Below are 22,906 nucleotides of genomic sequence, written 5' to 3' on the forward strand. Positions count from 1 at the left end.
ACTCCGGAAATGAACTAAAACTAAACTAAAATGAAATAAAACGGTCAAAACTAAAAACTAAATAATAAAAACAAAAAAAATACAAATTCAAAACTATTCTAACCTTGGTTTAAGAGAGGTGTCGATTCAACTGTATGGTCATTTTGGAGCCTTTATTTTGTGGTGCCATTGATTTGTGTTTCTTTTTACTGAGTCTCCACCTTTCTAAAACAGTTTAAACAAAACAATCAACCTTTTAACCTTCATTAAGGTAGTGATTATTGTAGTATATTATTGACTGTTTTCGCAAAGTGGACCTAATAAACTGGCAAGACGTTTCCTGTCGTTTACTGGAATGAAACAGGGGTCCTGTTTGTATTTTTTCATTACCCCCACCACCAAATTTGATATGCACATAGTGAAACAGGGGCGGGGGTTGTGGGGGACTGTGGATCCAGTTCACAAGTTCACATCATATAGAAAGGTGGAGGTGATTTTAATAGTTTACGCTTCACAGGGCTATCCAGAGGGGGAAAAAAATAGATTATTGCAGAAAAGTAGAGGGGGGTTGTGTGTGTGCGTGTGTGTGTGTATACATATATATATATATGTATATATACATATGCCTGTGAAGCTGTGCATCAGAGTCTGTGTGTATTGGCACGTTTGTAGATATCGAAGATGAATCCGTTCTTTGAAACCGTCATCTAGAATGTTCCAGAAATCTTCTAAAAAATGGTGTCAGTGTGGATTAGCCTTTCATTTTAAATCCCAAAGAATAAAGCCCTGCTAGTGTACTCCCTACATGCAGAAAGACAAAAGAGAGACAGAGAAAAGTGACATAACTAGGAGAGTGTCTGGAAAGAAAGGGGGATAATGAAGAAACTAAGTTTGGAAAACAAGCCAGGAGGAGAGGGAGAGATTGCAAAACTTACCAGCAACTCAATGTTTATCTGCATCTGGGCGAGCATGATGACCCCAGTTCACCCTCTGAAGCTTACAGAATGACTAAACCTGGGGAAAATACGTGACTATTAAAGTTTCATAATGTGAACCAGGGTCATAATGAGGCAAACCTCCAAACACATACTGCATATTCTGTTTACAACACACACTTATTAAGTCTGTAAATCTGCAAAGTTAAACACATAGCGCCTCTAATCGCTATGTAAGCTATTTGAAAAGGTTTTTGTCGATGTATTCAAACTTAACAGTGGTACGGGCCAAAGTGGCTGACAGCGTGCTTATTTGTGTTGTAATTTCTTTGTATTTCCAGAGGGGGGAAGAACGAACCAGAGCCAGAGCAGCCTGTGCCCAGGAAGGTGACCATCCGCAGCCTGCCCTCCGCAGACGACATCGACCCAGACGTACTGGACAGCATGCACTCCCTGGGCTGCTTCAGAGACAAAAACAAACTACTGAAAGACCTGCTCTCAGATGAGTGAGTGAATTGAGGGGCAAAAAGGGGGGATGGGAAAGAGATGGGATGATGAAGAACAGAAGAATGGAGGTGTGGTGAATGAAAAGGTGTCAGTGAGAAGAGAAAAATAGAGGATGGGGGGGCAGGAAGGCATGTTGAAACAGGAACACATAAAAGCAGCTGGAGACGGGGAGAAGAGGACGGGGCGGTGTGGTTGTACTGCAAATGAAAGCATGGGTGTGTGGTGTACGTGTGCACAGACGGCCTTGGTTTATTCCCCAGCTCTTATGAAATCCTGTGAGGCTGTCACTTTAGATGTCAGAGGCTATAGATCACTTAACTGTTATCACACAGCACTTACACCGCTCGCCACTGGATACCTTTCCCCCAAACTGATCCTGGCTTGCACCAGGAACAACCCCCCGGGTCCCAATGTTTATGTTCTGCTACTAATGTTTATGTCACAGTTACACATGTGTTTTTTGTTCCTGTGAATATGCATTTATGCTGAAGATACTTTCCCTGCGGCGTTTTATACACTTAAAATTGGCATACAGATGTTGCAGTTTCATTTTGCTTTGCTCCTCGATCTCCTCTCCTCTGCTTTCCATTTGCCCGGCCTCTTTAATTTAACGCTAAACGAGCGTTACTCTATCACTTTCCCCTCTCCCCATCTCTTCCGTTTGCTTCCTTTCTCCTGGGAGCATCCCATAATAGTGCTGGACTGGAGGAAAATCTGCGGTCTCTATCTCCCTTCCTCTCGTTCATTTTAGCTGAAGTTGCAGGTCCTTGTCTCTTTGCCTCCTACTGCTTTCCAATCTGTCTTTATTACAGAGGGCCAGTCCCTGGGCCTTTTTGCATACAGAGTGTTGCCCTACAGGCTAAATATATTAGGCTTCCTGATTTACAGAGAAGGAAAAGGACGAACTCATAATGTTTTGATACTTTCATAAACTTACCAGTAGACTCTGCGTATGGAGATGTATGCAGAATATTATATGATGTTCTAATAAGCTGTAAAACTAAACTTTTCTTTTAATGGTGGAAGCTATTTAGTAGCTGTTTCACAATGAATCCAAAAAGATTAAAGGACATTAATCATAGTGAGGGTTTTTTGCAGTCTTGGTTTTGAGCTCTTGCAGACACATGCTGGTGCGAGTATGTATACGGATGCTTCGGGAATAAATGGTAAATGGACTTGCATTTACAGTATATAGCGCTTTTCTAGTCTTCCGACCACTCAAAGCGCTTTACACTACATGTCAGCATTCACCCATTCACACACACATTCATACACTGATGGCAGAGGCTGCAATGCGAGGTGCCAACCTGCCTATCAGGATCTAATCTAAAATACTCATTCACACACTGATGGCATAGGACCGGAGGAGCCGGGGACCTGCTCTACCTCTGAGCCACAGCCACCCATATATAATATGTACATGTTTGTGTTTGGAATGACCCAGGTTTGTTTAACCCATTTGTGACCATAAGTGAAATTTTTAATTTCCTTTAGTAGAAGTGTTCTCTGGGCCTGGCTTAGCACAAATATGTAGACATTTTCAAAATCGGTCAAACCGTTTTTCTTATCATACTATATCTAGACTTTGGGCACATATTGTGCAATAGACTCCATTACATTTTAGGAACAAAACAGTAGTCCCATGTGTCCAAATACTAGATATAGTGTGATAAGAAAATGCAAGGAGTACAATCAAGTATTTGGTATCTATTAATTCATAGAAATATTCCATATGGAAAACATTTAATAAACACAATGTTAGCGTTTTTCCTCATTTTTCAAATTCCTGACATTGACTATTGATGAAAGTGTGATTTTTCATGTGATCTAAATATTTCAAAGTTGTACCGTTAGATACTTGGCCAAAGTGTTCTTATCATACTATATACAGCCTTTGGGTTAAAACCATTGCATTTCCTTTCCAGATGTCTCAATAGACTTTTTATTGTCTCCTCTTTGCAGCGACAACCAAGAAAAGATGATCTACTTCCTGTTACTGGACCGTAAGGAAAGGTACCCCAGTCAGGAGGACCAGAACCTTCCCCCTCGCAACGAGATCGGTGAGGACCGAAGAGACGAGTGCAGATAAAGAACATAACATTATAGAATACGATTTAAAGAAAAGAGCATAGCAGGAGAAAATGGAAATAATTCAGTAAACACAGTATGGCACACAGTTTGTCTGAACAATAACACTATCTGTGACTGGTGTCTTAAAATTGAATGGCTTTTCATTGAATAGACAGCTGTATACACAATCAAAACAAGCCAATTTAGACGAGAATAAGTGCTTCAAGAAGGTAACTGGTGAATGCTCTTAGCATCTGAACCGTTCGGCAGTGTTTTCCTCCTTCAGAAGCAATTGGATCAGCTCCAGTAGCGGTGGATTGGCTCTCCGGTAGAAAAAAAAAAGCTTTCTGTTTATTGAATATAGACAAGCTGCTCAATGAAATCTAGTAGCAGAAATAGAACGTGTCAATAGGCCAAATTTGAAAAACTGTCAGCTGCGACTGCCTCGGTTCAGATATTAACTCATCAAAAAAAGGTATTCTTCCATTCGCGCACCACAACGCAGCACAGATTTCCACCCACTGAAATGTGAGCAGAAACAAAGATGCTCCACTTAGACTTCTGCCAGGGTTATTTTCTGACAACAAGAGCTCTGCAATAGGAGGAGTGTTATGTGCAAATGTATGTGTGTGTGCGTGCTGTGAGATACCGACATTTTGATGAATAGACTCCCTCTTCAGTGAATGTGATACAGTCAATACAGTGGCCATTAGTTCAAGGACTGGGAGGAAACCGTTACTTATTCACTATTAGTTAACATGTCAATGCGATCAGCGCTAAACTGAAACACACACACATATGAACGCAATCCACAAAACTGCTCAGTGTGTAGAAATGGACGCATTAACGCTCTGAGACGTCAGGTGCATTGTGTTGATACTGAATCGATCTGTTTCCGCACAGATCCCCCAAGGAAGCGGGTGGACTCCCCTATGTTGAACCGTCACGGCAAGAGGAGACCAGAGAGGAAGTCCATGGAGGTCCTCAGTGTCACAGACGGAGGCTCGCCCGTACCGGCGAGGAGGGCCATCGACATGACGCAGCATGGACAGAGGTACGCGTGGAGGTGAAAAGACGAAGTCTATATAATTTTCAAATGATAGATAGACATACAGAGGCTATGTGGGTGTGTGTGTGTGTGTGTGTGTTTGTGTGTGTGTGTGTGTGTGTGTGTGTGTGTGTGGAGGATCTCGCAGCCCCAGTGGTGTTCCAGCAGGTCTGACAGCGAGTCTGGCTCTGGTGGTGTCAGCAGGCTAGATTGTGGACAAAAACATGAACAGAGACTGACGCTCTGCTCGCTTTGTCTCCTGTCTCACTGTAGTAAATCAGTGTACAGTAAAAGCTTGGATATTCCTGATGCCGGTACAAAACGCAGCAAAGAAGAAAGGTATTCACCTGCCCTTTCACCTCCTCTCGCTCTGTGTCCCCCACCCTCCCCACCCCCCATGCAAGGAGACGTTCCGTGGCAGCAGAAAGATGCAGCGGCGCTTTCTGTTGAAAGGATGCTTCATTTAAACGGTGATGGCATATGCAGCATGTGGCGGCTTCACAAGTCTATTTTAATAACTCATCTGAAAATTGAAAGAAGCTGCGTCCAACCGAGTCAACGGTTTTGGTGATGGCAGTTCCTAAAATTTGACTTAACTCACTTAATTAATCAAACGGAGGAAGACTGCGCATTTGCAATTCAGAGCCTTTAATATCTACAACCCCCCCTTTTTCCGGTGTTAGCTCAATTATCTCTTCTTTTCATAATCTCAATGCATTGATAATCAGTTCTCCCATACTGTGTCCCACTTTCTCCGCACGCACGAACATTTCTCCATTTCTCTATTTTAGAAATGTTCGAGTCGAGCCAGGACCACACCCCCACAAGGCACAGCGGCGGACTGATTTAAAATCTATTTCCCCATCTTATTTCAACAACCAATATATCATCACACGACACGTTTCTGCTCAGAGGCAGTGACATTTGTGACAGCGGGGAAGATTGAATCTGAGGGGGTGATAACCTGATCTGCCTAATGATAGGCAGATTGGCTGGAAAACGCTTCCCGAGGTACGGGTTACAACGCAGAGGCAGCGAGTGCATATATTATATAGATAAAAAAGAAATGTAGTTATAAAGTTGAATATTCATCCAAATGTCAGACGCATTAATAACTCCTCGCCGCAGTGCTTTGCCAACAACAAAATATCAAGAATTTATTTCCCACTTCATTTCACTGGTGGGAAGCCACTTCAGAAGTTTTAAATCCACTTCAAGAGCGCCCACCTCTAAACACTTCCTCTTAATTCTTTCTGTCCTCTGGTGCCTCTGAATTTCTCTCTAACATTCATCTTCTTGTGTTTCATCGCCTCTCCTCCGCTCCTTCATCCCTTCAGGCGATCCAAGTCTTATCTCTTCTTTATTTAAAGGTTGCATGACTTTAGAAGCTACCTTCCTCTGCCCTTCGCTCTGACTCATCTGTTCCGATCTCAAAATAGGCCAGTTTGCAATGACTTTATCGAGCATTAATAATGCTTTACAAAGCGGCATCAACACCAGTTCAAAGATCGTACATAACTGAGTGGCGTACATCATAAAGGGCACTAAACTGAAAGCTTTGAGACCTTTAGGTTTACTCATATACATCCTAATAAAAAGTTACATCTACAGACAGGAGCGTATGAAATAGGTTTGTGTCTGGATCCTACATATATCAGCAGCCGCAGTCATTAAAAAAAAGCTCCGCTGCATCTTTCCTCCGTGCTACTTTAAATCAGTGTTTGTTCTTACCCCTCCACCCAAATCTCTTTCAGGGGCTCCTCCCTACTCTTTCATATCTCTCTCTCTCTCTCTCTCTCTACTGTCGTCCCTTGTGTGCGGCTGACTTTTAATCCCAAACGCCCCCCCTCCTCTGTTTGTATGGAATTGCTATGCTAATGTGGAGATGCTGCTAGTATTTCTCTGTCTGGCTTCCTATATCAGCTGTGGTGGGTTGGAGGCGGCGGGGGGTGGGGGGGGAGTCCTACACCACAGCCCATCCGCCTCCAAATCAAATCAGATCTCTCCCTCGCTTTACGTCGCTTTCCCCCCCCACTGCTCTCCAGCTGATCAGTGGGGGGAAAAAGATGTCGGTAACAAAGTCTCTGTGTAACTTTTCTGCCTTTTATCATGTCCTTGTGTGCGCTGTGTTTGATCATATGCGTGCTTGTGTGTGTTTATAGACGACGGCGTTGTGGAAGCAAGCACATGCGTGGCAGAATAACGTCCAAAGATTTGACTGACTTTCTCTGAACCTAACCTTATCTTTCCCCGACAGCAAACTTTTGTCGACAGCACAGAAGATCCGTAGAACTTCAGATCAGAGGGTGTCAGCGAGAGGACTGACTTTGAAACATGTGTTTTGACAGGATACATTTCCACCGGCGTAAATGATGGAAGAGAGTGGGAAACGGTTTTATCTAAAATTACACAACGAAAAACGCCTGAGCCTCAATCCCTATCCGGCATTTTGCCTCACATATCTCATGTCGGCAGTAACAATCCGATCAACTGCCCAGGCTGCTTTCTCATACATGTGATTGATGATTTAACTGCTTCTGTGAAGTATAATTAAATAGATTTGGGATAAATTCTGCAGTAGCCACGTTGCAGAGAAACCCACATGGAGACATCTTCACGCGAATGCCCGTTTCATTCTTTATATACCCAAAAGTATCATAAAGAGACATTTAAAGCTAAACTCAAAGCACAAGAAATCCCACTGATTTCATTTTAAATCTTAACAACACGCCAGGAGAAATGAAGGGAGGTTAATGATATGTAAATGAAATATGGAAAAGTGCTGCAGTGTGAGGAAGAGAATATCAATTGATTTTTTTTTTTTCTCTTTACAGATCTGCTCTAGTTGCTTCATGCAGTTTGAATGTGTTGGGTTAGTCGGAGCAGTCTTAATAAGTCAGGCTCTCATGCTAATTATTGACTCTAATTTATTTAAGAGGCTCAAATGAGCGCAAATAAAGCACCTTTACCACTGATCTCTACATCGGAAACTGCGGAGGTCTTACCGCATTTAGAGATTTGAGGAGCTGAGCTGTGAATATTAATGCGCTGAGTCCTCAGGGAGTTGTCAGGGCTCAGGAAAAGGAAATGCATTTAAACAGTGTGTTGATTCATATGAATATATACTCTGCGTAGAAGAACTCCATTGGCAGGACAAAGTCAATACAGAGAAGGGAGAAAGAGGAAAAAATGGAAGTTTCTCCACTTGCCTTAAATCACGCTAGCAGTGCAATAGCGTTGTGTCTCTCTGGCTTTGGCAGTGTTATTTGTTCTCCGTTTGACTCCTGGCGCAATCCATTTCATTTTGCTTTGCTTTCGTTTTATTTCAGTCCATGCCCTCGTCCCAGTACCTCTTGTACTTGTTCCATCCCCCACAGCCCAACATTAGACCCCCACGAGTGTTTTGGATGGGTCTCTGACACAGCCGGTGGTCACACACTGAGGACATGGGCCCCGTTCCAAAACAGGCTTATGGGAAATGTTATCTTGAGGACTAATGGATAGAAGAAAGATAAGAATGAGTAGCAGCACACATACACCATTGCACACTCATGTATGGGTGCAAGTACACATACAATATAGGGTTACTTCACCCAAATTCCAAACAAATTAAATTTAAAAAATACATTTTCTCATTTACCTCCAGTGGTGTCTAGCAATGCAGATAGTTTTGGTTTTATTTGTCCGGGTGAGATATCCCTTCCTGAGATGAGGCAAATGGAAATTCATTTGTGGTGCTCACCAGTGGTGGCGAGGAAGTATCCAAATCATTTACTCAAGTAAAAGTTGCTCTACCACAATGTAAAAATACTCTATTACAATTAAAAAGTTCTGCATTCAAAATTGTACTTCAGTAAAAGTATTAGCAGCTAAATGTACTAACTGTAGCTGTCAAATAAATGTATTGGTGTAAGAAGTGCAATATTTCCCTCTGAAATGTAGTAAAGTAGAAAATGGAAATACTTAACTATAAGCACCTCAAAATTGTACTTAAACAGTACTTAATAAAATCTACTTAGTTACATACACCACTGATGCTCACAGTATTGAAACATTCAGCAGCAATGTGTCTTTCCAGCAACCACACTGTCAACAGTCTTCACTGAAACTACTTTCTAACGACAAAGTAGTCCCAATGAAAACTGTTAACAGTGTGCTCTGTGGATTATCCAGAGTAACCAGGATATTGTTTCTGGGCAGAGCAGTTGCTTTGGGGTTTTTAAGTGTATTTTTTAAATGCTGCGAGTGCCACAGATGATTTGACTTGCATCATTTGTGTTTTTATGGGGTGGAGGCACAAATAGATCCCTCAAAACTAGAAAACCTGTATTTATGCCTCCATGACGGCGACAGCCTCCACCTGACCCATTCTCGTGAACGCAATATCTCAGGAACGCCTGGAGGGAACTCCCTCATATTTGGCACACACATCCACTTAGACTTAAGAATGAACTGATTGAATTTTGGTGGTCAAAGGTCAAGGTCACTGTGACCTCACAAAACACGTTTTTGGCCATAACTCAAGAATTCATATGCTAATTATGACAATTTCACACACATGTCTAATAGTATGAAATGATGAAGTGACATTTTGGACAGTAAACTGCAACTTGACTGGTTGGCGGAGGCATACAACAGTGAGGTGGTAATTCTAGTTTTGTAATTAGGGTGAACTGACCCTTTAAAGCAAGCTCACACAGAACCACAGAGGGCTTAGCCAATGTCAGCATCTCCTCTACTACTGATTTAATAACATGGCTGTTTCGTTTCTGTGTGATAGATGAATGATTGCTTAAGTTGTGTATGCTGTTCACTATAAATAAGAGACTCGTCAACAATAATTCATCATCTCTCCGAAGCAAGGGTGAGCCTCTGACAGCGCATTACTGTACAGCATAGCCATCTGTAACATTAGCTTTATAGAGCTGCTGGTCCAACGCTAACAGATGCAGAGTGCCTCTAACAATATGCTCATAATGGCCCAAGGACGCTGTGTTTTGGCCATGTTTAGATGAAGTGTGATTGGCTACGTGCGCACAGGCGCTGTAGTGAGCAACTGTGGGCACGTCTCAGTGGACCGTAGGACTTAAATGTAAATGATAGCAACTGTCTGGTCAGCTGCTCTCTTAAACAAGAAATCCTAGCCAACGTGGTCTCAACATCGCCCACACACGAGTGCATGAGTGTGTGCAATAAATACACTCACACAAGGGGCAGTGAGAGAATTATAAAAATAGCTACAGAGTGGGTGCTTCTATATTTTCCTCCTGTTAGTGTTGCTTTCTCTTCTGTTCTGTTTGTGTGTCTGGGCCTCTCAGGAGAGATATTCCTCTTCTAGTATCAGTTCTTTCTTTCGGTGGTTGTAAATTAAAAGCTCAAGGGAGGTGGGTGACTGAACCCAAATAAGTGCTTCTACTTTTTAGAAGATTGGTACATATATATCTTAATCCAGGTTTGTTGTTATGATAGCACCGGTATCATTTTTATGGCTACTAGCTGTAACCGTGTACACAGTTTTGTGTCCATGTAGGGATGCCTCTGTGGTCCCGTGGGACTGCTCCAGCACCAGGGATGAACATCCGTCTCCATTACTCCATCCCTCCCTCCCATCCCTTCCTCATTCCTCCATCTCCCTCTTCCTCCCCTCACATTTGTCCGTGAGGTCTTCCTCTACAACCGAGCAAGTTGGAATAAACACTAGTTGTAGTGTCTTTATCTTAGATCTGTAGGCTCGGCCACATGTTCCCAAATGCATCAATGCTGAAGGAGAAGGGAGAGGGGGTGGGGTATTGTTAGATTGAATGACAAAAAGGAACAGTGTTGTGACAGTGAGCAGCTGGTGTTTCCGAGTGTTGACAGGCCCCCGTTTTTGTTTGTGTGTGCGTGCGTGTGAGCGTGCGCGCTTGATGGAGACAGATTGTCCTGTGATTGTTCATTTCTGAGCGGGGCTCTGCTCATAGGGGTTATTGACGGCATCTGCGGGGGAAAAGAAAAACATGACAAATGGCACTCAACCAAATGTCCCACTTCATTTCCCCCCTCAAGATATTTTCCACTGATCCAGCGCTGAGGCCTAAAAGTCAACATGTTTGGTTTATTAGCAGTCTATAGACGGGGCGGAAAGCTAATCTGAATGCTAATCTGTGGAAAGCAGCATATAGATTTGCAGGAGAAGCTGCAGTCAAATCAGCATATTTGAAACCGAAGTTTGAGCTTAAATTGGTTTGAGACTAATTGCTGCGAGTCGATGCCAGTGATGCCTGTTGTCAAGTCGGTGCTGTTTACTGTGCTGTCGTGCTTTCACCCTCTTTGTGTGAATAGGTGTTGTGTTTGCAAAAGGGCTTGATAACAACTACTGTGCTTGGTATGATGGTGACATACGCTGTGATGCTTTCTAACTGTGTGCAACATGTAATCTTCAAGCTCTCACCTCCACCTGTGTTTACTGAAACATGTAACAGGTACACATGTTGATCCCCACAAATTACCTGTGTCCCTGTGTGTGCTCTTGCGTGTTTGTGCCACAGGTCGCGGTCTATTAGTGGAGCCTCCTCCGGCCTCTCCACCAGCCCCCTCAGCAGCCCACGGGTAAGTCACGACCCTCCGTGCACTTTGAAACACAAACACACATACAACACACCTGTTGACCCAGTTCTCAGGTATCTAGTTGTTAACCCCATCCAACTACTGCTGATCCCATCTTATTGCTGTCATCTTATTGCTGTTTATATCCGCTAGAGAAAATAATGACACTACAGCTACACTGCCGGGGCTTCTGACCTTTAACAATGCACAACAGCACTATGAAAGCAATATCACTGTGTCTCTCTGCACATGCAGTATTGTTTCACTATTCCTCTTTATTATTAGTCTGAGATATTGTGTATTTTTCCTCTCCTTAAAGGATAACTTCTGTATTTTTCAACCTGGACCCTGTTCTCCCATGTTGTGTGTCTAATTGACTAATAAGAAACACTTTTTGAGATTGGTCCAGTATTGAGGGAGAACGCTGTAGCCGCCAGCCGCTGAACGAGCTGTAATGTAATCAATTGGGGCAACCTGGTACCATCAGTTTACGTCCACTAAAAGTGCTTGTATTTGACACTGACAGGCTCAGATTGTTATTATAAGTGTCTGACGACATTATGGAAAGAACCCTACAGAGAAATAAAACGTTTTTTTTTACCTTTCGCTTGATCCGGTGTGTTTGTTATTGTGTGTCTCAATCGGAGAAGACTCCCTCTGAAATCTTGCGTTGCATCCACATTGTCGAAATCAGCTAAATCTCAGCCATGACATTGAAAATCTTTTAGATAACACCAAGCTACGCTTTCTGTACTCCAACACAACAAACTCTGACAATACCGGTGTCCCTTGGCACTCCTCTCTCTACTCACGTTTCCACCGTTGTTGCTTCCGGCAACAAGTTACATGACACAATGACAAACGGAAAGCAAAAGGTAAGAAAAAAGTTTAATTTCTTCTTTAGGGTCGTTTCCATATTGTTGTCAGACACTTATAATAACAATCTGAGTCTGTCAGTGGCGAAAACAAGCACTTTTAGTGGACGTAAAATGACAGTGCCAGGTTGCCCCAAATGATTACATTACAGCTTGTTTGGCGGCTGGTGGCTGCAGCGCTCTCCTTCAATATTGGACCAATTTCAAAAAGTGTTGTCCCCATTAGTCACTTAAACACAAAAACATGGGAAAATAGGGTCCAGGTTGAAAAATACCAAAGTTACCCTTTTTGTTTTAATCAACAGTTCAGATCTACCTTTGCGATTTGAGGAAGCAGGGATCCACTATGTTAAGCTCTTCTTATTCGGTGTTCGTTCAGACTTTGTCTATATAGTTGGATTTTTCTGTTAACTCAGAGTAAAATATATACTGGTGAACCTACAGGAGACGTGACAGCACAGCAAACTTTCTCCCCCCCTAAAGCTTCTTCTCTCTCTATCCTTTCTGCGTATTATCCCCCTCTCTCTGTTTTCTGTGGCTTGAGCTCTGTGGAAATCCAGCTCCGGGAATGCTTCAGAAAATCCCACTTTTCTTGCCCTAGAGCCGGAGAGCTTGTGGTAAACTTTTTCCAGCTGACTAACCTGAGAAGGCTTGAGATTAGCCGGGATCCTAAGACGAGCTCCTCGCGCCACACAGGTTCTCTCAGGCTGATCTGAAAGGGAAATTGATTTCTCAGACCTACCCTCAAAGCCGGGATTGTGCTCTCAGCGAGAGGCTCCGTGTGGGGTTATTTTCAAAGATTTGTTTCTGGAAAAAAGGGGGAAACATCCAGGAAATAGTTTATCAGTGCACCATTGTGGCTGCAATTTCAGCATTTCAAATAAAACAGATCAATAAACCTATCTGGAAAGTGGAAATTTTACAGCAGAGGTACTATAATAGTGTTCCTTCTGTTATTGAGAAAGCCCAAATTGTCCTCACAGCTGGCCTTATGTCTCTCACACATGTCTGTGTCTGCTTGCTTTTCTCTGCCAGCATTTTTTATTCAAGTGAAATCCATCTTTCTGTGTTTTGTTTTTAAAATTATGTGTATTGCTTGCTGTTTTTGTTGATCCCCATTTGATTTTAGTTTTCTTTTGACATGAGTCACTGAATGGTCTAACTGCATGTTTTCTGTCTTTCTTTTTTTTTATCAATGCCTCCATCTCTCTTGTGTATGCACACATCTCACCTGCTTCTATATTCTTTGGCTGCTTCTTCCTCTGGATGTGTGGTTGTTTGTTCTGCTACACTTTTCTTTCCTGCTTCATCTATGTGCTTGTGTGCCTGCGTGTGTCCCCGTGTGTTTTGCTTTGGTTTTCCTCTCCTCCTCCACCTGCTCCGGCTCTTGGCTGTGTCGTGCTGCGTGTCTTCACACTGTGTCCTTTAACTCCAGCCTGTCAGAAAGTTCTGTGTACCGCCTCAGTCCCCGGACTTGTTGCAGTCCCCAAACACAAGCCCCTGCCCGTCCCCTGATCCCGTCGTCAATCGCGCAGGGCCCCGTATCTCCACCCCCAACTCGCTCGCTCCAAACAGCGAGCCCCTGCCGTCAGCACTCAACAAGACGCAGACGCTCCCTGCCAAGCCCAAAGTCGTCCCCAAGCCCCTCCAAGCCACGCGATCCAACCCGCTCCCCGAATTCTCAGAAGCCAAATCCGAGCCCTCCTCTCCCTGCCTGCTCCCATTGCAGTCACCCTCCACCTCTGTGCTCCCCACCCCTACTTCTCCGTCCTCCCCATCCTCCCCCGTTTCCCCATGCCACATCCCCAACAGCCCCCACGTACGGCGCTCCCTTTTCGCTGCCAACCCCCAGCTCTCTGTGCCCTACTGCCCAGTGGTGCCCTTGTCACCCATCCGGCTGCACCACTTCCACCCCGTGGCGCCGGCGCCTTCTCCGTTCACTGACCACCCGCCCAAATCTATCCCCCTCATACAGGTTACCCCTCACCCCTCCCCTCGAGGCAGCCCCCTCCCCACCCCAAAGGGCACCCCGGTGCACACTCCCAAGGACAGCCCGGCCGGGACGCCCACCCCAACGCCGCCCCCCAGCCCGTCCATCGGAGGCATGCCTTGGAGGACGCGCCTCAACTCCATCAAGAACAGCTTCCTGGGCTCACCACGCTTCCACCGCAGGAAACTCCAAGGTACTGACATCACAGCAGATTTTGATGGTAAACACTGAATTATCTCACTGTACCCACTAAAGTAATGTTACTCTGAGCCTTCCACCTTTCTCTGACCTTTGACCCTGCTTCCACAGTTCCCACACAAGAGGAGATGTCCAGCCTCACACCAGAGTCTTCCCCAGAGTGAGTTGATGCTGCACCACCACTATCATAACTATGCATAACCTGTCAGCCCCTTAGTCGTTGGCTCAAACAGGTTCGCTCTTGATAGCTTGATGTTTTGGAAAGTATTACACCCGTGAATGTTTGATTTGTGCCTGCCGAGTTCCCTGTAATGACCTCAGGTGAGGTCTGGGCTGGAGAAGCAGCACCGTAGCAGGAGGTATTGGGTTGGTTATGATGGAGGGAAGGTAGCCCGTGTGATGTTGCTGAGCTCCCAGGGGCCTGATAACTCATGGTTGGCCTAGATATGCCTGTTTGGTTCGCTGGCTTTCTGGCTTGGCCATTTTCGCCTGGCTGGGAAGAACGTCCTGGCTGGAAGGAGTTGTAGAGTTGGCTGGAAAAGACCTTCTCTTAGCTGGTTAGGCTTGATTACATGAATACACAGTCACACACCAGCTGTAACCAGCTTCAGTGTGCCCCTTAATGACACATTATGGAAGTATTTATTTATAGGGAAGTGTTGCTCTTTGTGCTGAAGTTCTTGCAAATCCATCAACATTTTCAAGAATCTCATGAAATATTAATATGCCACGAAACAGGAGTCCATATGGCTTATTAGTGAGTGCAGGTACACCTGGGCTGAGGCCAGTGGTGAATTCATCTACCGCTACCCCTTCTGGACACACAGTTCTGTTCACAGAGAGGCTCAATTATCTCTCTCTCTCTCTCACACACACACATACAAACATACACATTCACGCATTTACACATTTACTCAGTTGCACAGAAGGTGAAGTGTCAGAAAACTTTTCTCCCCTGCACAGTTTTAGCTTATTTCCCTCAGGGTATCCTCCGTTAGCATTTCCCCAGAGCTGCAGAGAGAGAGAGAGAGGAAACTCTTAGCTCTCCATTTTTCTGGATGGATAGATAGATGGTTAGATGGATGGGTGGGTTTTAACAAGGAAGCAAAAAGGGTGGAAGGAATACAAACGCTTTCTAGTAGGCATATACAGCAGTTAACAATATGAGCTGACAAACAGCTTTCTTCTTCTTGTCTTTCCCCCCACAGACTTGCCAAAAAATCCTGGTTTGGTAACTTCATCAACCTGGAAAAAGAGGAGCAGATCTTCATCGTCATCAAAGACAAGCCTCTCAGCTCCATCAAGGCGGACATCGTTCAAGCCTTTCTCTCGGTACACACTCACAGTTTCTCACTTAATTCCTTACTTTATCCCTGCCGTCTCTCCCATCTGACCCCATGCGCCCCAACTGAATCTGAATATGCGTGCGTGCAGCAGTATCACCTGAGCATCTGCTGTCTGATGAAGGGTTGTTGCCTTTTCTAACAGCAGCAGTGATTGCTACGAAGCAGGCTCTCTCTCTGAGTGTTTGCTAACATGCTTCTGATTTATGTAGCAATTCAGTAAACTGCTTGTGTTCAGTGCTTCTATTTTCTCTCTGACTGCAGACTCACTTGAGGTCAATAGAAAATCAACCGAGAGCATTGATCATTAGCATATAGATGCTTTGCCCTCGATACTATGTATTGAGCATGCATGTTTGTTGTGTATATTGTGTAGTGAGAGAAATTGAGAAATAGCGTAGATTGTATCGGTTTGTGTCGGGTGTTTATAATGTGGATGTACAAATACATGCAGGGATGCAGGTAACATCAGGGCTCCTCAGCGAGCGCTGTAGAATCTGTATCAACAAACGCTCAGCAGTGGTAGTTGATATTCAGTGTACATAATTGAACAAAACCTACCCTCGCCCCAGTTAAATTTAACAAAGTCTGAGTAAATGCAAACTCTGCCAGTGCGGGTCAGTGTCAAATCTGTTTCCCCATCCCTGGAGGTAGCTATTTTCCCCTCTGGGTTATGCTGGCTGGTGTTCCAGACAGGAGATTGGCACCTGAATCAGTGGAATTATACCTCTCAGCACACTCACATTAATGGAATGTCAAACCCTCTCCAGCACTATGGCGAAACGTGACTATTTCAGAGCTCACCTGTTCATTGGGCATACAAATTCATTTTAGGTGGGAGAGTGCAATGTTGTTGGATGACTCAAGATTACATTAGCTTAAGTCTCCCTGGCATGCATGGCTACTCCCCGAGGCATTAATCTCCTTAGAGTTTCAACGGTGGCTCGTAGTATGTGGAGGGTATTTTAATGAGGGCTTATTCACCTTGTCATTTACAAGGTGTGGGAGAAAAATTAAACACCAATGCTCCCTATGTATAATCCCATTACTCGCCTCTTTTTACTACCTATTTTTTTATTCCTATCTCTACCTCTTTGTCCACTTTACCTTAACTCACTCCTCCTTTTTTTTCTCCCCTCCCAGATCCCCAGCCTGAGCCACAGTGTGATCTCCCAGACCAGTTTCCGAGCAGAATACAAGTCCACAGCCGGCCCCACAGTCTTCCAGAAGCCGGTCAAATTCCAGGTGGATATCACCTACACGGAGAGCACAGCCGCCACCAAGGAGAATGGCATCTACTCTGTCACCTTCACCCTGCTCTCAGGTCAGGACACAAGTTTCTCACCTGCATTTTCTATACCCGCTTATCCTGCATGCATTGGGCACGATGCACACTGAACAGGTCACCAGTCACAAGACGGTCCAACTGCAGACATCATGTCTGGGGATCCCAGGTCTGTGAGCCAATGGGAAGAGAGTAAGGTCCCCAAACTTGAAAGTATAAATGCAAATAGGGCTTCTTTAGTTTTACTAGTTTTACTCCTTTTCACTCAGAATGAGAAAGTAACAATATCTTCTGTGTAAATAAAATTGAGGTAACACTTCATTTTACAGGTCCGCAAATGTCATGCTAATTAGGTGATAATTAGCAAGTACCCTATTTAAAATTTCTTTGGAATTACTCACAAATTATCCCAATATTTACCTCAACATTTATCGAAAACATTATTTATAATTATATTCCGATAATTTATTTAACACATTTCCAGGAAAAGAATACAAAGTTAATTGATATGCTTTGTTTCCATGTCTGCTGATAAATAGATAATAATTATCAAATAACTTCTTTGTAATTTCTTAAAAAAACTCCCTGAATCATGACATCAGCTACCAGGTTACATTTTTGTAGACAATAAGTCACACAATGGTGAGATTTGGGCCTGATCAGAAGTGTCTTCTATTAGTTTTGTTTTTCCACCTCTGATGAAAAGCAGCGCTCAGCCGCTTCTCAAGCCTAATGGCCCTATGTTAACCATTATATGCTATTTTAGCATACATAATGTTTATAATAAAGTAATTTTCGATACATTTTGAGGTAAATATTGGGGTAATTTGGCAGTAATTCCAAAGAAATTTCAAATAGGTTACTTGCTAATTGTCGCCTAATTACAGTGAAATTTGCGGACCTGTAAAATGAAGTGTTACCAAAAGTGAAATGAAAATTCAAGATAAGATATTCCTTTATTAGTCCCGCAGTGGGGAAAGTTGCAAAACACCCTGCTTTGTTTTTGTACTTCAATCAAAGCAGGGTGCCTTGAATTTAAGGGGGATTTGATTCCTTCTCTTGTGGACAGAAAGGGTCAAGTTTAGACCTTCCTGTTGTGAGATGACAGATCACAGAAAGAGTTCCTGACAGGACACGCTATGTAATCTTGAATAACCAGTCTTCCATCTCATCAGGCTCACAGAGGTCTTGGGAAATTCAAGCTTGCAAGTCACTTTGAAAAGTGCAGAAAAGCATCACTTACATGTCAAGTGGGGATGCCGTCACACTTCAAACTAATAAAATGAATCTATGTTTGTATCCAGCCAACAAATAAAACCAGAAGTGCTGCTTCAAGATGTGGGTGTTTTCAAACTCGCTGCCAAAAAGAATGGGTTGCCGAAGGATTTTCAAAGTTCTTGCAATCCCGGATGCTTGATAAGATTTTCCCCCCAAAACCTCCCTGAGCATAACAAGATGAGGTCTGGCTATGCAAGATTACATGCTATGCAATCATGAAATAAAACACATGCATGCTCTTTCTCTGTCTCACACACATGGTCACATACCAACACACACACACACACTCAAGTAGGGGGCACATTGAGCTGAATGGGGTGTAATAGTGGCACTTTGGAGCCTGCTGGTTCTTCCATGTCACATACTGTATACAACAGGTATACAGCAAGAGCTTACAGTACCACTCCATTTATCATCTCAGGCTCTCTGCAGCTTCTCCAGCTCACATTTCACACCATGCACACCCTCTTACTTTCTCCTCTCTTAGTTAATTCATCTACATAGTTTCTACACACTCGTCTGTCTGTCTTTGTTTCTGCTGCTACCTGTAGATTGTGATGCAACAAATACTTCCCGTTTGTGTTTAGGACCCAGCCGGCGCTTTAAGCGAGTAGTGGAGACGATTCAGAGCCAGTTGTTAAGCACACATGACCAGCCAGGGGTCCAACAGCTCTCTGGTGAGTAGGAACTCCTCTTTTCAAAATATTTCAAAATCTTATCCAAAACCTCTCCACCCTTACCCCCACCGCCTCATCCGCCCATCACGCCCCCCACACCCTCCAGACAACCACTCTCACCGCTGAAGCTAAGCTAAATCCCGCCCTCCTCTTCCTCCCCGTGCTTGAAATCCCCGAGCCGCTCTCTCCGCTTCCTCGAAACGGCTTCCTCTGCATGCCCTGCGCCTTCGCTGCCATGAAATGGTGGGAGTTGCTCTCAAGCACCGACTGCGGGTCAAATGTTGCCTCGCTGCCCTGGCAGTGAAGATTAGAGTAGAGGTAGGGTAGGCTGATTTGCATTCTTGTTACTCCTACTTCCAAGACTGATCGTCGGAGCTTGTCACCATGGCAACACCACTGCACCTCAACGCACTCCCACAATGCACTGCACCGCACAGTGACACCACACCTGACAAGCGCTCTTTCTCTCTCTCTCTCTCTCTCTCTGGGTGCTTGTACAATAGGACCCCCTCCCCCAGTTTTCCTTCGTCCAACAGCCTCTTTTGGCGCCTCCAAAGGCGCCGAGTAGATACAAAAACCTCTGACCACCTAACCGTTCACCTGTGAACTTGGTTATTAACGTTATTAAAACCTCCTTTCTTCTTCCGTCTTCTCATTAGTCGTAGGGTTGACGCTGAGGCACTGGACATGCATAAGTCCGTACTTTCTCCTAGTGTGGCTATATCCCATTTGCTCAACGCACAGTCTGGATGACGAAAAGAAAAAGAAGAGAGAAATCCTACTCCTCCCCATCTGCTCTTAGCATGTCCTTCCTGGTGAATCACTGCTCTGTTTTGTGTGCGTCTCAGTCGCCATCATCTTGACAACAGGTCCACCTGCTGGTCACATAGGGAAACACCACCAGCCTGAAATACACCATTCAGGAGGAAGTGTGCTGTTTTCTTCATCATCAGACATCAGTTTCATCTCATCCGTGAATCGTACTCTTGGTGTCTGTGTGTTTGTGTCCTTTTGAACCCATTTCCTGTTCCACGTCTGACGTTGTTGAACAGATACTTAGCCAGCTTGATATCCTACTCTGTTCTTATACTAGAAGTTACAAAGTGTGAGCTGTATCTTGTGGCTTTTATGCAATATTTCTCTCACTGGCACTCCGAAACGAACAGCAGCCATCACAGCTGTTGTAATATTTACAGTCTGTTATCATTGTTGTCGGCCTCTAAGTTTACCAATTACTTCTGATCTTTCATATTGCGGAGCTAATGATTAACAGACTGAGGTGTGCGAAGGATAAAATTAGAATAAATGACATTAAATTAGGTTTAAACGACTGCTGCGGGTTGTTTCAGCAGCAGAGATGTGCTGGCAGTGTACTGTACTACCTGTAGATTGTACAGTATTCTACTTACGCTATCAGTTTTAGCATAAAAAAGTCAATGCCAGTTGTTTTTGACCAAGGTCAGTCTAAATTAGTTTTATGTCCTTGCACTATCAGAGTATGTCACACTGTAATATGAATCTTAAAACAGGTCAATATGTGCTTGGCAGTAATTGAAAGCATTGTTAAACTCGATTTCTGCCACTTCCCTCTTTCTTTTGACCTCCTAACACACTTTTTTTTGGTGCTACCTGACCACAGGGCCTTTGAAAAAAAGCCAGTGGCTGTAATTAAGAATAGAAATGGCTTTGCATACCAATGTGTGTCAAACAAAAGGCTTCATCAAGTCTTGGTCATTATGTCCCCTAATCACCATTAACAGAAGCGTACCTGGGAGCCCAGCTTAGGAGGACAATAGGAGGGGAGGAACAATAAAAGGAGTGTAGGGAGCGTACTTTAGGACTACAGAGGAGAACCATTCATTTAGAGGGCGCCGTGTCTGTTTTATGGAGCAGCCGAGATCATTAAGATTCATGAGTTCCCTGCCATTTTTTGAAAATGTGCAGATTCGGGTGGAGTGAAGTGACTAAATGTGGAAAGTCTTCACACATGAGAAAGGAAGAGAGGGAACATTAGGGAGAAGTTGGCTGCGACCATTTTCCAGCAGGATAATGGAGCAGGCGAAGCCAACTGTGGCACATTCACACTTCCACACACACAAATGCAATAACAAAAACACGCTCACTCATTCGTGATTAGATGGAGTTTGCCTAATCGCCAGACTACTGCAGGCAGTCTTCACACTGGCAGCATGTGCATATTGTCAGGCTGAGAAATTGCACTTTGCAACCGCCTTTTATTAAGTGCTGATATGCAGACTTTTTTACTCATGCTGTCACTGTTCATTTGTCGGCCCACAGGACTCTTATTGTGCAAATGGATCTTCTGCCAACTATTCAGAAACAGTCCTGTTTGTGACTGATAGTTCCCAGAGTTGTGCTGTGCATGCGCCATTAACAAAAAGAACATTGACTCTTTTATTTGCTCCATTTCTCATGTTTTTTCCTCACCACTCCACCTACCTGCAGTGGGACCATTACGGCGCTGCAGAAAGAGCAGAGTGTGTTTAGCTGAAGATCATTTGCATGCACACACACACACACACTCTCCGCAAGTGTGCGTATAGCAGTTAGAAAGATATAAACTTGTGCTACTTAGCATATTCACCCATTTTATTCAGCACGCAGCATGAGTTGGACTTTTCCTTACTTCAAAGAGTTGGCACAATGATGATGCAGCAGCCACCCGGCGTGTGTTTGATGTTTTTGGCCAGGTTTTATCATTAGCTGCAGCGTAAAAAGTCTGAACTCGAGTGTAGAAATGTGTTGATCAAAGGTTGTCGCTTTCCTCCAGGCAGACTTAAGTCCCAACATTACTGTGTTAGATGCGCCTCACTTGGTACAATAGCCACGAGACGGGACAGTCTCCATCGTCTGCGCTTTGCCGAGGTTGAACTTGTCCTTCAGTGCTATAGTGATGTCAGCAAAAAACAATTAGATTTGGCAAAAGGAGAGAAGACACCGATCCTTTATTACGCTCATTCGAGATGAACCTCGCCTCGCCTGGAAAGCAGACAAGATCAGGCGGCAGCAGCAGGGGGCAGTGACAAAAAGCTGCGGTCAAGTCGGACAGTATTCAGCCATTTCCAACAGCCTTCAATGAATTTACATGAAGTCACAGGAAAAGTTACATCTTGTTAGATCCGATCTGTAGGCTACTTGTAGTTTGCAAGTGTGGTTCTCCAAGTTTCTTCAGATTTATTTATATTTATTTGTAAATATATGTGAAAATGTGCGTGTATCTGGCATTGGATTCTATCCTTTATTATTTTTTGCCTTGTAAAGCACTTTGTTTAATAAGTGCTATAAATAACCTTCATTATTATTATTATTATCAACCACACAAGATATGTTTAACAGATGAAACCTTCATTGTACAACATGAGACTGATAGCGTACAATCTAGTGTTAAATATTACAATCACACAGAAAGTTAGGACTTTCTATAACACGTGGTGTTTGTTGTCAAAACTAAGAGCCAATCAGCTCTTTGATAAGGCGACAGCCATGCGTTTCCCATAATGCCCTGGGTCTTGCAGTCTGTGGCGCCTGGCTCTAAAAAACTGCGGCCACCTCGATCTCTTGAGGTTATCGTTGGCCACGTGTGCATGACATCAGAGCAAGTCGGGATCAAGTTGGACACAAATCTAACCGGCATGCATTGTGCTCCGATCGCCGGTGAATGATTCTGCTTAGGCCTATTATCCTTCAAGGGCGACGTTGTCTTGAAGCTCCAAGGGGTTCTCATTGTCTTCCTTCCATCATCTGCCCGGCTTCAGGCTGTCCGGATTTGCTTGGGCACTCACACAGATGACACACCATGCTTCCTCTTTCTGCATCGCAACAGTTTATATGATTAAGCAGCGTACTCTAGTATCAGTCTGTATTGACTTAAGTCAGCCCCACTGTGTGTGTTTTTATTGGTTGTGCTGTTATATGTGCATGGTCTACGGTCCTGACATGGCTGCTCCAGCAGTTCTCATCCTCGCTTTGTCCGTCAGTCCTCCTCGCCTCTGCTTGCTGTCTTACGTGTAGCATCGCCTCTGTCCTGTTAACCCCATTGTTCATTAGTTTTGTTTGTTCTCTTTCTCTCTCTTTTCCCCCTTTTTGTCCTCTTTTTTCCCCCCCGTCTGTGTACC

The 22,906-nt window shown here is 44.0% G+C and overlaps 1 protein-coding gene and 1 long non-coding RNA gene across 12 annotated transcripts in view; one reads left to right on the forward strand and one right to left on the reverse strand.

Moving 5' to 3' along the window:
* brsk2a (BR serine/threonine kinase 2a) overlaps positions 1 to 22,906 on the forward strand; it is a 197,365-nt gene that overhangs the window by 171,593 nt on the left and 2,866 nt on the right. For 3 of the 11 annotated variants that reach the window (XM_037766984.1, XM_037766985.1, XM_037766986.1), the window contains exons 10-19: positions 1,256 to 1,420; positions 3,384 to 3,481; positions 4,395 to 4,545; positions 4,813 to 4,878; positions 11,067 to 11,127; positions 13,435 to 14,182; positions 14,299 to 14,347; positions 15,396 to 15,519; positions 16,674 to 16,854; positions 18,681 to 18,770. In XM_037766984.1, coding sequence (XP_037622912.1) covers positions 1,256 to 1,420; positions 3,384 to 3,481; positions 4,395 to 4,545; positions 4,813 to 4,878; positions 11,067 to 11,127; positions 13,435 to 14,182; positions 14,299 to 14,347; positions 15,396 to 15,519; positions 16,674 to 16,854; positions 18,681 to 18,770 — 1,733 coding nt within the window. Of the gene's footprint in view, positions 1 to 1,255; positions 1,421 to 3,383; positions 3,482 to 4,394; positions 4,558 to 4,812; positions 4,879 to 11,066; positions 11,128 to 13,434; positions 14,210 to 14,298; positions 14,348 to 15,395; positions 15,520 to 16,673; positions 16,855 to 18,680; positions 18,771 to 22,906 lie in introns of all 11 variants that reach the window. The other 8 variants (XM_037766994.1, XM_037766995.1, XM_037766987.1 and 5 more) reach the window with 7 other exon arrangements.
* LOC119486688 lies at positions 814 to 22,900 on the reverse strand. Its single transcript, XR_005206579.1, has 3 exons — positions 21,744 to 22,900; positions 10,033 to 10,035; positions 814 to 824 (listed from the first exon to the last, which is right to left on the reverse strand). It is a non-coding gene; the product is annotated as an uncharacterized LOC119486688 (long non-coding RNA).

Source organism: Sebastes umbrosus, chromosome 4 (assembly GCF_015220745.1).
Source record: "Sebastes umbrosus isolate fSebUmb1 chromosome 4, fSebUmb1.pri, whole genome shotgun sequence".
Classification (NCBI taxonomy): domain Eukaryota; kingdom Metazoa; phylum Chordata; class Actinopteri; order Perciformes; family Sebastidae; genus Sebastes; species Sebastes umbrosus.